The 12,731-nt window shown below is 34.2% G+C and overlaps 1 protein-coding gene across 2 annotated transcripts in view; it reads right to left on the bottom strand.

The window, feature by feature from the left end:
• Window positions 1-594: 594 nt before the first annotated feature.
• The window catches only part of LOC107703068 (ephrin type-B receptor 2-like), a 73,444-nt gene continuing 61,307 nt past the window's right edge, over window positions 595-12,731 (bottom strand). The window contains exons 6-16 of one of the 2 annotated variants that reach the window (XM_016505576.1): window positions 11,220-11,344; window positions 10,518-10,680; window positions 7,818-7,926; window positions 7,608-7,672; window positions 6,696-6,818; window positions 6,124-6,371; window positions 3,268-3,483; window positions 3,017-3,166; window positions 2,601-2,794; window positions 1,262-1,417; window positions 595-1,066 (exon numbers count right to left, since the gene is read on the bottom strand). In XM_016505576.1, the coding sequence (XP_016361062.1) occupies window positions 958-1,066; window positions 1,262-1,417; window positions 2,601-2,794; window positions 3,017-3,166; window positions 3,268-3,483; window positions 6,124-6,371; window positions 6,696-6,818; window positions 7,608-7,672; window positions 7,818-7,926; window positions 10,518-10,680; window positions 11,220-11,344 (1,658 nt within the window). In that variant the 3' untranslated portion in view covers window positions 595-957. The remainder of the gene's footprint in view (window positions 1,067-1,261; window positions 1,418-2,600; window positions 2,795-3,016; window positions 3,167-3,267; window positions 3,484-6,123; window positions 6,372-6,695; window positions 6,819-7,607; window positions 7,673-7,817; window positions 7,927-10,517; window positions 10,681-11,219; window positions 11,345-12,731) is intronic. The other variant, XM_016505577.1, reaches the window with a different exon arrangement.

Genomic DNA, 12,731 nt, shown 5'->3' with positions numbered 1-12,731 from the left:
CAATTCAACAACTATTTTGGGTTACAAATGTGCCGTGCTCCAGGAAGAGCAACAGACTAGAACTGCTTATTAACCAACACTGTATATACTGAAAACAACAAACAAGCAAGCGTGTATTTTGCAAAATACTTTACAATAATGATGAATATGTCATGAAGTTTAAATGTGTCAAACATGTCAAAGATATAAAAAAAATATATATGGTCAGTGAAGTTTTTCACTTAGTCCAAGCTCATACTGTCAAAATGACCTTTGCCACACCACTAAAATTCAGATAAACTGCACAAAACTATACAAATAAGAGAGCATATTGATGTTAAAAATGAATAATTCATAAAACATATCTTTCAATAAAAGCAGACTTTAAGTCTTTTCTAATGTGTCACACAGTGAGGTAGACATGTGGGGGCGTGTTAAGAACGAGCCGTTTTAGGTAGGCGTGGTTGACTCTTAACTTTTATAAAGAATATCTCTTTGGATTTGAGACTTTAGTCTTTGCAATTTTACAGATCTTCTTTATGCACCAAGAGCTTGTAACACTCCAAAGAGAAAGGAAAAAGAGAAAGGAAAAATTGAAATCGCAACATATGACCCCTTTAAATTAGAAATGTATTTTTAAATGTCTATTAAATAATAGATATACCAACAATTATGTGGTTTATTAGAAATACTGCAAAGTCAGAGATAATACTGGAATATAAACTTGCATGTAAATGCAGCCAGAATGACATTTATGGATAATTTTGGCCATTGCAAAGACTACAGCTTGCCTTCAGTGTGCTGGTACTGTATCAAGACCATAGCGGTCTTGCGGGGATCTGTTCTTGATCAACCCCAGAGAAAGTGACTACTGCTGGGCTCTGGACACAGGGCTCGCTGAGGGGGGGCGTCTTTCTGTGAGGAGGTCCACAGGGGTCTGGTGTGCACAGGCTGGTCCCAATCCTCCACTCTTAAGAATCAAACCTCCACCGACTGGATCTGGTTCATTTGGGCTCGCATCATCTGCACACTATTGAGAATCTTCTTCTGGTGGCCTGCCAGTGTGACTCCCACCCTCAGAATGTCACTGTGAGGACAGAAAGAGGGCATCAGAGAAGCGACTGCATAGTGTCACGGTTAAAGAATAATCTAAGCAGACAAGACTATCTATCAAATTTACAGTAATAGGTTTCTGATGGCTATAGCATCTGGTTCTCTAACTTAGTAATGAATATGATCAATGTGAATCTGTTGAGCTGTATGGAAGATAGCGAAAACATACTCCATAGTCATCTGAGACACGGCTTCAAAGGTAGTGAGGTCTTCATTGGCAAAGTTCTCTTTGTACTGGCCCATTTTGATGGCGTCCAGCCATTCATCCACTGTGCTGAAGCTGGAGAAGTCTGGTGTGCTGCGGTCCAGCAGAGGTAGATGTATGCTGTAAAACATCCACAGAATCAACATCACTAAATGGGACTTAAATCAGGAGCATTAAAAAATGGATTCTACTGTTTTCTATTTTAATATATTTTACAACGTCATTTATTCCCGTGATGCAAAGCTGAATTTTCAGCATCATTACTCCAGTCTTTAGTGTCACAGAATCCTTCAGAAATCATTCTAATATGCTGATTTGCTGCTAAAGAAACTTTAAGGATTTTTTTTAAATAGAAAGTTTAAAAGAACACTTATTTGAAATATAATTTTACCATTATAAATGTCTTTGCTGTCATTTTTGAACAACTTAATGCATCCTTAAAATATTAATTTACAAATGAAAAAAACAAACAAAACTAATCTTACTGAACCCCAAACTTGTGGATGGTAGTGTACATTAAAAATTGTAACAAAAATAAAGCATTCTTGGTGAAATGGAAGTCTTTTATGGACAAATCATGACCTATTTTTGAAACCTGTTTATTCTTATAAAACATTATAACTTTGTTTGCCCATTAACATTAGTTGTTACTCTTCAGTCTTACTTTATATTTTTTGATACTTCTTTGTGTATTTGTGTATTATATACTATATATTATGTATTATAATATTACGTAATGTATATTATGTATAATATTGTGTATTATATAATCTGTATCTGTAATTCAATTTAATACTTAATTTAAAAATTATAAATTGGTCATTTTCTGTATAAACAATATATCTAAACTTAAAATAAATTTTGATTAATTAATAAACTTAAATGATAAAATACTAAAAATATACTTTATATTTTTGATACTTTGTGTATTTGTGTATTATATACTATATATGATGTATTATAATATTATGTAATGTATATTATGTATAATATTATATAATATTGTGGATTATGTATTATATATTCTATATCGGTAATTCAATTTAATATTTAATTTAATTTAAAAATGATAAATTCGTCATTTTCTGTATAAACACTATATCTTAACTTAAAATAAATTTTGATTAATGAATAAACTTAAAAGATAAAATACTGAAAATATACAGTACAAAAATCATCACTTTAAAATGCAAATTAGGCATGTTTTTTTTTTTTTTTTTACGATTATACAGTTCAGACAAATGAACTGAACATGATTCTGTGCTCAGTGCTTGCTGCCCCCTTCCAGAATCAAATCTCTTACCCTGAAGAGAGAGGGGTGGTGGCCTTCAGGCTGCCAGGATTACGGATCATCTTATCCAGAGTGTTAACAATCTGATTGAATTTCGGGCGGTTGTTTCTGTCCTTCTGCCAGCAGTCCAACATTAGTTGGTGCAGTGCATTTGGACAGTCCATAGGAGGAGGTAACCTATAATCCTGCTCGATAGCATTCATTACCTGGATGGACGGGAAGATAAATGACTTATTAAGCATACTTAATAATACATCAATATAACAATACAATAAACATTTTATACACATCTTCTTGTATGCACTTTCATATGGTGTTTAATGACATTGCCTGTCCACTAGGGGACATCCTTATCCAGCTCTTCATGAAAAAAGCTTGATTAAAAACGATCATCTCTAGTCATCAACATTTAAGAATTGATTTCATACATCTTGATTGCTCATGTCCCAGTAAGGTCGCTCTCCATAGGACATGACCTCCCACATTACGATGCCATAGCTCCACACATCACTTGAGGACGTGAACTTCCTGTATTGAATGGCCTCGGGAGCAGTCCATCGTATTGGAATTTTCCCTCCCTGTGTGGACACTGAATTTAGTTAGGAATATTTCATCAGCATAAAGTATTAGGCGCTGCCACATAGCATTAGGCCACATGACCCATTAAACACACGCTCACCAGGGCGCTTGTGTATGTAGGATCTGACGTGTCATCTTCCAAAAAGCGAGAAAGCCCAAAATCGGATACTTTGCAGACTAGATTGCTGTTAACCAGGATGTTGCGGGCAGCCAGATCACGATGTACGTAGTTCATGTCACAGAGGTACTTCATGCCAGCTGCAATGCCGCGCAGCATGCCAACCAACTGGATGGCAGTGAACTGGCCATCGTTTTGCTAAGATGTCAGAGAATACACAAAATATAATCAAATTATGTGTTTAAGACAGAGGATACACATATGTTTCTTCTCTAGATTAAGAAAAAAAAGCATTTCTAACATTTTAAAATCAGCCTTTCTAACAAAACATCTTTGTTCTGTGAGCTTGTGTCACAATCTTGTGGCGAAACATTGTGCCTCTCAGCAGACACATCTGGGCCTTGCCCAGTGGGATCCTGGGTCAGTTAAAAGCAGCACAAGGACAAGTGCCATCACACACTGTGAAATAAAAAGCTTAAATAAATTGGTTTTAGGACAATGTGTGGGCAAAAAACATGAGTTATTTTTTAATTAGGTGCCAAAAATCTAAATTTACAAACCCGATGTAGCATGTAATCATGATTAAATGGCACGTGCAGCCTAATTAAAGGTGCACTTAATTTTTTGCACCTTTAAAAACCCACTACAGTTCAAACGTTTGAGTTTAATTGATTTCTTGGGTTTTTTTCAGCAAGGCATGCATTAAACTTATCAAAAGCGATAGTAGAGATATTTATAATGTTTTCTATAAAGATTTCTATTTCAATTTCTTTTAAACTTTCCATTCAGTTTCATGTTTTTGACAGAAATTTTAAGAACTGTTTCCAACATTGATAACAATAAGAAACGTTTCTTGAGCAGCAAATCCGCATATTAGAATAATTTCTGAAGGATCATGTGACACTAAAGACTGGAGTAATGATGTTGAAAATTCAGCTTTGCTATCACATGAATCAATTAAATTGTAAAATATATCAAAATAGAAAACAATGATTGTAAACTAGATAGTAAAGTTCGTAGACAAACTTTAAGTTGGCTTGAAAAAGCCTAGCCGGAAAGTTTGTAAAAGTTTTAAAAGCTTGAAGTTTGAAGGTTTTCAGTTTGAAGTAGTTTGAAATACTTAAAATAGTTTTAAGTTTGAATGTTTTGAATGCAATACAGTCTTATCATAAGAACAGACATCGAAAAACAGATTGCTAGAGTACCTGGGATGGCTTCTAGGGTGGTTGCTAGGGTACTCAAGGTGGTTGCTAGGGTGTTTCTAGGGTACCTGGGGTGGTTGCTTGGGTACTTGGGGTGGGTGCTGCTATGCAGTTGCTAGGGTGTTATTGTAAATAATCAGTGGTGGACAGTAACGGAGTAGTTTTACTTCGTTACTGTACTTAAGTAAAATTTTCAAGTATCTGTACTTTACTGGAGTAGTTTTATTTTGAGTAACTTTTACTTTTACTTCACTAATCATATTTAGGTCAAAGCTGTCAGTTGTTTGTGAACTAAATCTGCTGTAAAGGGTGATCTGTTTAAGCCCACTGAAATGCTTGAATGCAGACACATTAACATCAGAGTCTCAATATTTTAGCTTAAAAAAAAACATTGAAGTAGCACCGATTAAATAAAATAACTCATGCACATTCATTTCCCCGCTGCTGTAACGTTAGCAGTTTTACTAAAATACTATATGCATTTAGCCCTATGTGACGTCTGTTTTTATATTGTTTGTCAGCACACATAGCCTAAGTTACTATGTATCTGGATCAACTAGCCGAGTAGACAAATATAAATGTTTATTCATAACCATGCTAAAAATAAGTCAATGTTAGCTGATGCTAACTGTCTAGCTAACGAGCTTGCTGGTGCTAAATTGAGGTAATTTTTTTAAAATAAAGTCCAAATATTATAATTCAACCACCTAGTTGATTACATCTGAGAGAAAAAGAAAGGATGTGATGTTCAGAACATGGTAACTACAGTAATTATCAAAGTGGGAAGTGATGCCCTCGGGGGGCATTTGGCCAGGGGTGGTTTTATACCACAGACAAGGTTTGAGAAGAAAAAAATAATTATGAAAATATAATGATATTTTCCTTATTATATTAATTATTTCCTTATTGGTTATTTTGGTAAAATCCCAGGTATTTTGAGCAATAGGATTATAAAAAAATACATGCTAATATAAAATTAAATGATAAAAGTAGCCTATATAAAACTGCAAAATAAATATTCATCTATCAGTACTTTTTACTTAAGTACATAAAAAATCAAGTACTTTTGTACTTTCACTCGAGTAAAATTGAAAACTGAGTACTTTTACTTTTACTGGAGTAATATTTTATTATACGTATCTATACTTTTACTCAAGTACTTGATTTGTGTACTTCGTCCACCACTGTAAATAATAATAATAATAATATTTCATAGTATTACCGTTTCTACTGTATTTTGTGATCCAATAAATGTAGCCTTGGTAAATATATATAAATAAAAAAATCGTACTGACCCCAAACATTTGAACTGTAGTGTAAATGTTTACAATCATGTATACTTAAATAAAATAGCCATATCATAAAATCTATTATATTCTACATAGAGCGGGTCACCTCTTGGTGGCAGGCGTGTTAAGATGACCTAATCAGCTGAATTTTACTGCCATTGGACAGTTTAACTTTATTAATGATGGTTAACTGAGAAATGAGCATTTCTAAAATGGCATCGGTAGCTGAAAACATTTTTAGCATGATACTGCTTCCACACCACTAGGTGTCAGTAAGTCCAAGACAACTTACAAAATATCAGTGTATGTTGCTGTTGTTATTTTCTTGCAGCAACACTGAAACTTACCCGAAGGAAGGAGTCCAGTGATCCGTTTTCCATGAATTCAGTGATGATCATTACTGGAGTGCTCTTGGTCACCACTCCTTCCAGGTGGATGATGTTGGGATGGTCAAACTGCCCCATGATGCTGGCTTCGCTCAGGAAGTCCCGCCGCTGCTTCTCAGTGTAGCCTGATTTCAGAGTCTTAATGGCCACCAGAATCTCCCTCTTCCCAGGAAGCCTGAGAATACCGCTGCATACCTCTCCAAACTCACCTAAAAAGTTCAATTATTAAGACCAGTTGATTACACCTCAGGAAATGTAATTTATAATTCAATTAGATGAAAATAATTAAATTAGCAGCCTGGTTTACTAAAACTTTGTTGCTCCTTTAACAATAATTAAAGGTGTGAACACATTAAAAGCTCCAGGCTTTTGCTAGATTACAGCTGCTTTCTAATTAACCGTTGATTTGCTTCTATGCACTCGACTAACTAGATGAGATGCAAAGATGTTGGTTAGGCTGCAAATCAGCACTCTATGCAATTAAATCTATGCATATTAAAATATTCCTAATTTACGTGAAAAGTGACATTCACCTGCACCAATGACTTGCTCGATTTTCACACAGGTCATGTCTATTTCTTTGGCGAACTCGCGCACTGCCTCATTGGGATCCTCATATGTGAAAGGATCAATGTAGATCTTCATTCCTGGAGACACTTGGAAAAAAAAACAGGAGCTGCAGTGTATGCAACATAAATATATTGCCTATAATGTAAAAATTACATATCAATGATTCTTAAAAGATGGGATATGGGAAAAAAACATAAAATTTCACTTGAAATTCAGATCACAAACTTAACGCAAATGTACAAGATCATTTTATTTTCTTATGTTAGCATAATTATATTCTTATATTCTTATATTATATATATATATATATATATATATATATATATGCATAATTGTGCTTATATTTTCACAACCAATACGCCACAGACTTGTAAAATAGTTTGAGATTTAAGTATACATTAACTTGAAAAATCTATTAATTTTAAAATAAATGTTTTTGTCCCATATCTCAAGAATCAGTGATGTATATTTATCTAATTAAATTATCTGTCAATATTATAATACCCATCAATGACACAGAATCATATGGCAAACAAAATCAATAATAAAGTTGGAGTATTCTGAGCATGTAAGCGCTTTTGGGAGATTAAATGAAGTAAAAATGAATTATGGTTTGTGCATGTACAGCACATGCTGAGTCAACTAGCAGATTTGATCAATACCATATGAACCATTTCAGTACACTGCAAGTGTGGTATTGTGTGGTAAAATCTTCAAATTGTAAGTAAGTTGTGCTGTGGTTTAAATGTTATGTTTATACGTGCTGTGCAGCAGTCCGCTGTTTTCATTTATTGACTTGAGCCTTGTTTAAAAAGATTAAGTAAATATTATAAGCACAAATAAACTATTATAAAGTCACCGAATGGTTTACTCACTGTGGCCGCTGGTGTAATGCTGAAGCTTGTCAGTGTATTCAGATTCTGTCCTGTCACTGCCTCTCCTGATGAGACCCCAACAGGAAAAGAAGAAAAAGTCAGAAAAAAGGGGGCTACTTTGAAACACTATTTCTTAGTTTATAAGAGGAAATCAAACATCTGTTCAGTTTTGTGTAATCCATTCCAGATCATGGTAAGCAACAGACTCACCGATTACAGACGATAATGAGCACAACCACAGCGATGAGAAAAACAACACCAGCAGCAGCAGAGCCGATTATGAGGGGCAGTTTCTCCTGCAGGCTGGAGTTGTACTCCTCTTCAGATGTACACATGGTGGACACAAAATCAGATCAGTTCTTGTGCCTTTATGATTTTTAATAATAAAAAAGGTTATAGTATTTATTTTGGGGGGAAAAGTCTCTTTGCATACTGTCTGTACTAAAATATATCTTGCTTTAGCCAAGGACGTTTTGGGTTTTGCAACAGAACAGCACACTTTAAATAGGAAAATTATCATTTCAAATTCACAGAGGCCTTTATCAATCTAAATGTTGGCACAAAGACAATATACACACACAATATACTACCATTCAAATTATTAAGGTCAGTGTAATTTTTGTTTTTGAAAGAAGTCTCTTATGCTCACCAAGGCTGCATTTACTTGATCAAAAATACAGTAAAAACAGTTATATTACTATATATTATTATATAATAATAATAATAATATTACATAATTATTATTATATTACGATTATACTATTATTATTATATATTAGGGGTGTAACGGAAAACGTATTCGTACCGAAAATTTTCGGTACGCGTCTTTAGGTTTGGTATACTTGTGTACCGAAGAAATACAGCATTGTTTTAACCACTGAGTTAAATTTCATTGGTAACTTCCAATTTTATATATTGTTACTTTGTCAAAAAAAAGTCTCATCTTGCAAATTATGAATTTTTTTTTAGGAAATTCAATAAATGCTGTTCTTTGCTGTGTCGCGACAGATTGCCGTTTAAACGGCAGTTCAAACTGCAATGCAGAGTGCGAGTGAACGTGATCATCCCTTCCTCTTTACTACTAGTTTTAACACAAAATGAACATGAATGAACATCTGCCTCATGTAATCGCTCAATCAGTGTTTCAACCGCGGAAAGACGTAAAAAAAATGTCATGTAGCATTTACATTTACCTCAGGCAAATCATCCACAGCTTGTTAATGCATTAGAGAAATGAAGTCTAGAGAAGAGTATTTTGTAAAGTATTATACTAAATACTGAATAAATATTTTACTTTACCTGTTAGTGATGTCTTAATTATTTAATGATTTTAGCAAATGGCTGCAATATAACAAAGAGTGAAAAATTTAAGGGGGTCTGAATACTTTCCGTACCCACTGTATGACTGCTACAGTGTAAATTAATACTTTACTGTATTTCAACAACAAATAGAAATGTTATAATTTAGAAATTAATTTAAAAACGGTTTTCTGTTTTAATATATTTTAGAATGTAGTTTATTCCTGTGACAGCAAAATAGAATTTTCGGCAGTCAATATTGCTGTAAACAAAATGTCACGTAATTTTGTGCAACTTAATACATTTTTCCCGGTGCCCTGCAATGAATAAAAAGTTCAAAAGAACACCATTTATTGGAAATAGAAATCTTTATATCGATAAATCATGACCCCTTTCTAAAATCAAGCCGTTCTCAGATTCTTTTTAAAAAAAAATTTAAATATCGATAAATCATGACCCCTTTCTAAAATCAAGCCGTTCTCAGATTCTTGGCTGTGTGACATCACACAGTATAATAATGAACATAGCAGTCGTCATTTACTCCCAACATCTGAGCCGCTGAAGACGCAGTGGGTTACATTTGTTTCATTCGTGATCCAGCTTCACCTCCAGAAGAAGGGAGTGCAAGTTTTTTTAATGAATTTTGCAAATCGCCTTTCCTAATAATGTGCTAGTTAGCAAGTTTCACAATGAATGCGGCTAAAGTTTACAGCCTCTCAGAGAACTGCGTGTCACCACATGGAAGAGAGGGGCGGGGTGAGCAGAGCTCATTAGCATTTAAAGGGAAATGCACTGAAACGGCTTGCTGTGAACAGAGCTGTTTTTGATGGTAAAAAGGATGTTGTTTTACACTACCATTGAGAAATTTTAACTAAAGTATGTTATAGACTTTTCATTCAAGACCATAAAGAATCATATCAACTTGTGGAAAATGGGCATCCGATGACCCCTTTAACATTATAAATGTATTTACTGTCACTTTTGATCCATGTAATGCATCCTTGCTGAATAAAATATTTATTTCAAAAACTTTCTTACTGACCCCAAACTTTTGAATGGTAGTGTACACAGAAAGTTGACTCAATTTGTCTCAAATATTTTTGTTTGTTTCCACATTTTATATTACAGTATTGTTGAAGTCTTGGTTCTGATTGACTGACAAACCTTCTTAAGCTGTTGATTCATCTTCAACAATTTTTTTTTTTTAATATTTTAATAATTTGTCAACAGTCACTTTCTGGATTTTGTCAGACATGCCACAGAATATTCTAATGCCAGCTAAACACAAATAAATGTGTTTCCAAGTAGCAAAGTGCTCCTTGCTGTCAAATGTTTCCATTTTCATTCAAAGGCAACGTGGCTACATGTCTAAGATTATTATTGAGAACAAGTAGCATGCTGTGATGGCTTGGCCACCGGCTCATGTTTTTGGCTTTGCCCTTGCCACATAGATCTAAAATTGTGGTCCAGCAGACTAAGGGTAAAGCTATTTAAGAGACCAGAAAGCAGTTTTTGCCAGATTGTAGCATCTGAAAAATTAGACTATTAATTAGGAAAGTAGAAGAGCAAAATCAACGTGTCTAGCGCCAAATGTCTGTTAAAGTCCAATACCTCCAGTCATTGTTTGGAAGTACATCTTCCCACTTAAACGTCCAAAGCCCGCCACTGTTCTGGCCCGAACCTGGAACACGTAGATGATCCCCGGCTTCAGGCCACGGATAACTGCTGTATTAGTCTGACTCCGCAGTAGAGAGGAGTTCGACTCCGCCGTATTCTAGAATAAATGTCAGTGATTCAGTTTCATTTCTTTTGGTTTTGCTGCTTGATCCATTTAGTTAATTAAAATTATGTTAATGCGACACAGTATTTGAACTTTTTAATCACAATTTAATTTAATTGCAAATAGTTAATTTAAATAAGCAAAATGGAAGTCTACTAAATATATTTTGTTGGGACTACATTAACAATTTCATCAGCATAACAGGATATACAGAAATACAGAACTTCTCAGACACACTGGAAATTGATTTGAGTGTTATGTGTTAAACTAACATAATCTATCCATGTAGTGTATTTAATTTAATTCTTTATTAAATTAAAATAACAGGCACTTCATGTGGCCTGGGCTCTAATTCCACCCTTAATTAATCTTAATTTAAATTTGTATAAGAACATAACTAATTTATCACAAAATATTATTTTTTTTAAAAAGGATTTTGTGAAGTTCACCTCAACTGAACTTCACTGAATGTTTCTATTTTTGAGAGAATAGCTGGACAATTTTGAGTGTGTTCGTATTTGATGACTTATTACCTTCTCATAATATTGCAGCTCATAGTCCAAAATGACTCCATTGGGCTGGTCTGGCTGGGACCAGGACAATGTGATACTGTCCACAGTTCGACTGACCTGATGCATGATTGACACAGCAGATGGAGCTGTAGAGAGGATGATAAAAAGGAAACAATTAAATGAGAAATAAATATTGCTGGATACATTAAGTGTGGGAGTTCATCTGAGAGTCTTTTCATGAAAACTAGTTTCATAATAAGGATTACATTAGAGAGGTTTAGATCACCACACAGAATCTCAGCCAAGCCAAGGCCCCTCAGCATAAAATAATGATTTTCATTAAGAACATTAAAATGAACACATTGCATAATCCTTAATAGATCAAAAGTTAAAGTTAAAAACTATTAATTCACTAAAACCGATCCTGAAAATCTCGTTTGTTTTAATAAGTTAATATTTTTATTCAACAAAGATGCCTTTAATTGGTGAAAAGTGAGAGTACAGACTGTTATAACATTACAAAAAATGTCTATTTCAAATGAATCCAGTTCTTTTGAACTTTATTCATTAATTAGTCCTGAAAAGTATCAGTTTTCACAAAAATATTAATCAGCACAACTGTTTTCAACATTGGTAATAATAAGAAAAGTTTATTGAGCATCAAATCAGCATATTAGAATGATTTCTGAAGGATCATCATGTGACACTGAAGACTGGAATAATGATGCTGAAAATTCAGCTTTTCCATCCCAGGAATAAACTGCATTTTAAAATATATTAAAATAGAAAAAAGTCATTTTAAACTTTAATGATATTTCATAATATTACTATTTTTATTGTATTTTCTGATTAAATTAATTTTGCCTTGGTGCACATACAAGGGGATTTTTTTCCAAAATATTTAAATAAAAAATTTGACAGACCCTAAACTTTTGAACGGTAGTGTAGGGACCTCTGGTTTAGATAATCAAAGTTTTTGACATTTGGAAAGCACTGCAACAGCATATAAATTTCTCCCTAATCACAACAGCATTTCCAACAAAGATCAGCTATAACGTCTACAGTTCTGGAGCTCCCATGCTAAACTGGCCACTGCGTTGCACTCACAGTCCTCTGGCATCCGTGCAGTTTTGGATATAGAGGAGCCATTATATCAACTGCAGCTTCAGGCTGACTACTAAAAGAAAGACTCTTGAAGCCCATGTAACACTTCATTATCATTTACAAGCTTAAAGAAGCAAAAAGACAAGCGTGAAAGCTGGCAAACACTATGGCTGCTGGTAAAACTGCACTTGTGGTTTAAAGATCAAACAAATCACGGTGCCTTAAAGCCAATCGATGCCTTGAACAGGGTTCAGCTGTAGCAGCGGGGTGGCGGAGTATATGAGGTTTGCTCATGGCATGCTTGCTTGGGCTTGTAGTTCCCTAGACATGCGTGATAAAATATAATAGGTAAGACAATATCTGAGCATTTTAAGACCATTTTAATCTTTTTTCAAAATAAATTGGTCAAATAAATGACACTGATATTCT

This window comes from Sinocyclocheilus anshuiensis, unplaced genomic scaffold (assembly GCF_001515605.1).
Source record: "Sinocyclocheilus anshuiensis isolate Anshui unplaced genomic scaffold, SAMN03320099.WGS_v1.1 scaffold883, whole genome shotgun sequence".
Lineage (NCBI taxonomy): Eukaryota > Metazoa > Chordata > Actinopteri > Cypriniformes > Cyprinidae > Sinocyclocheilus > Sinocyclocheilus anshuiensis.
Note: the sequence above shows the minus strand (reverse complement) of the source record. Positions and strands in the feature narration are given on the sequence as shown.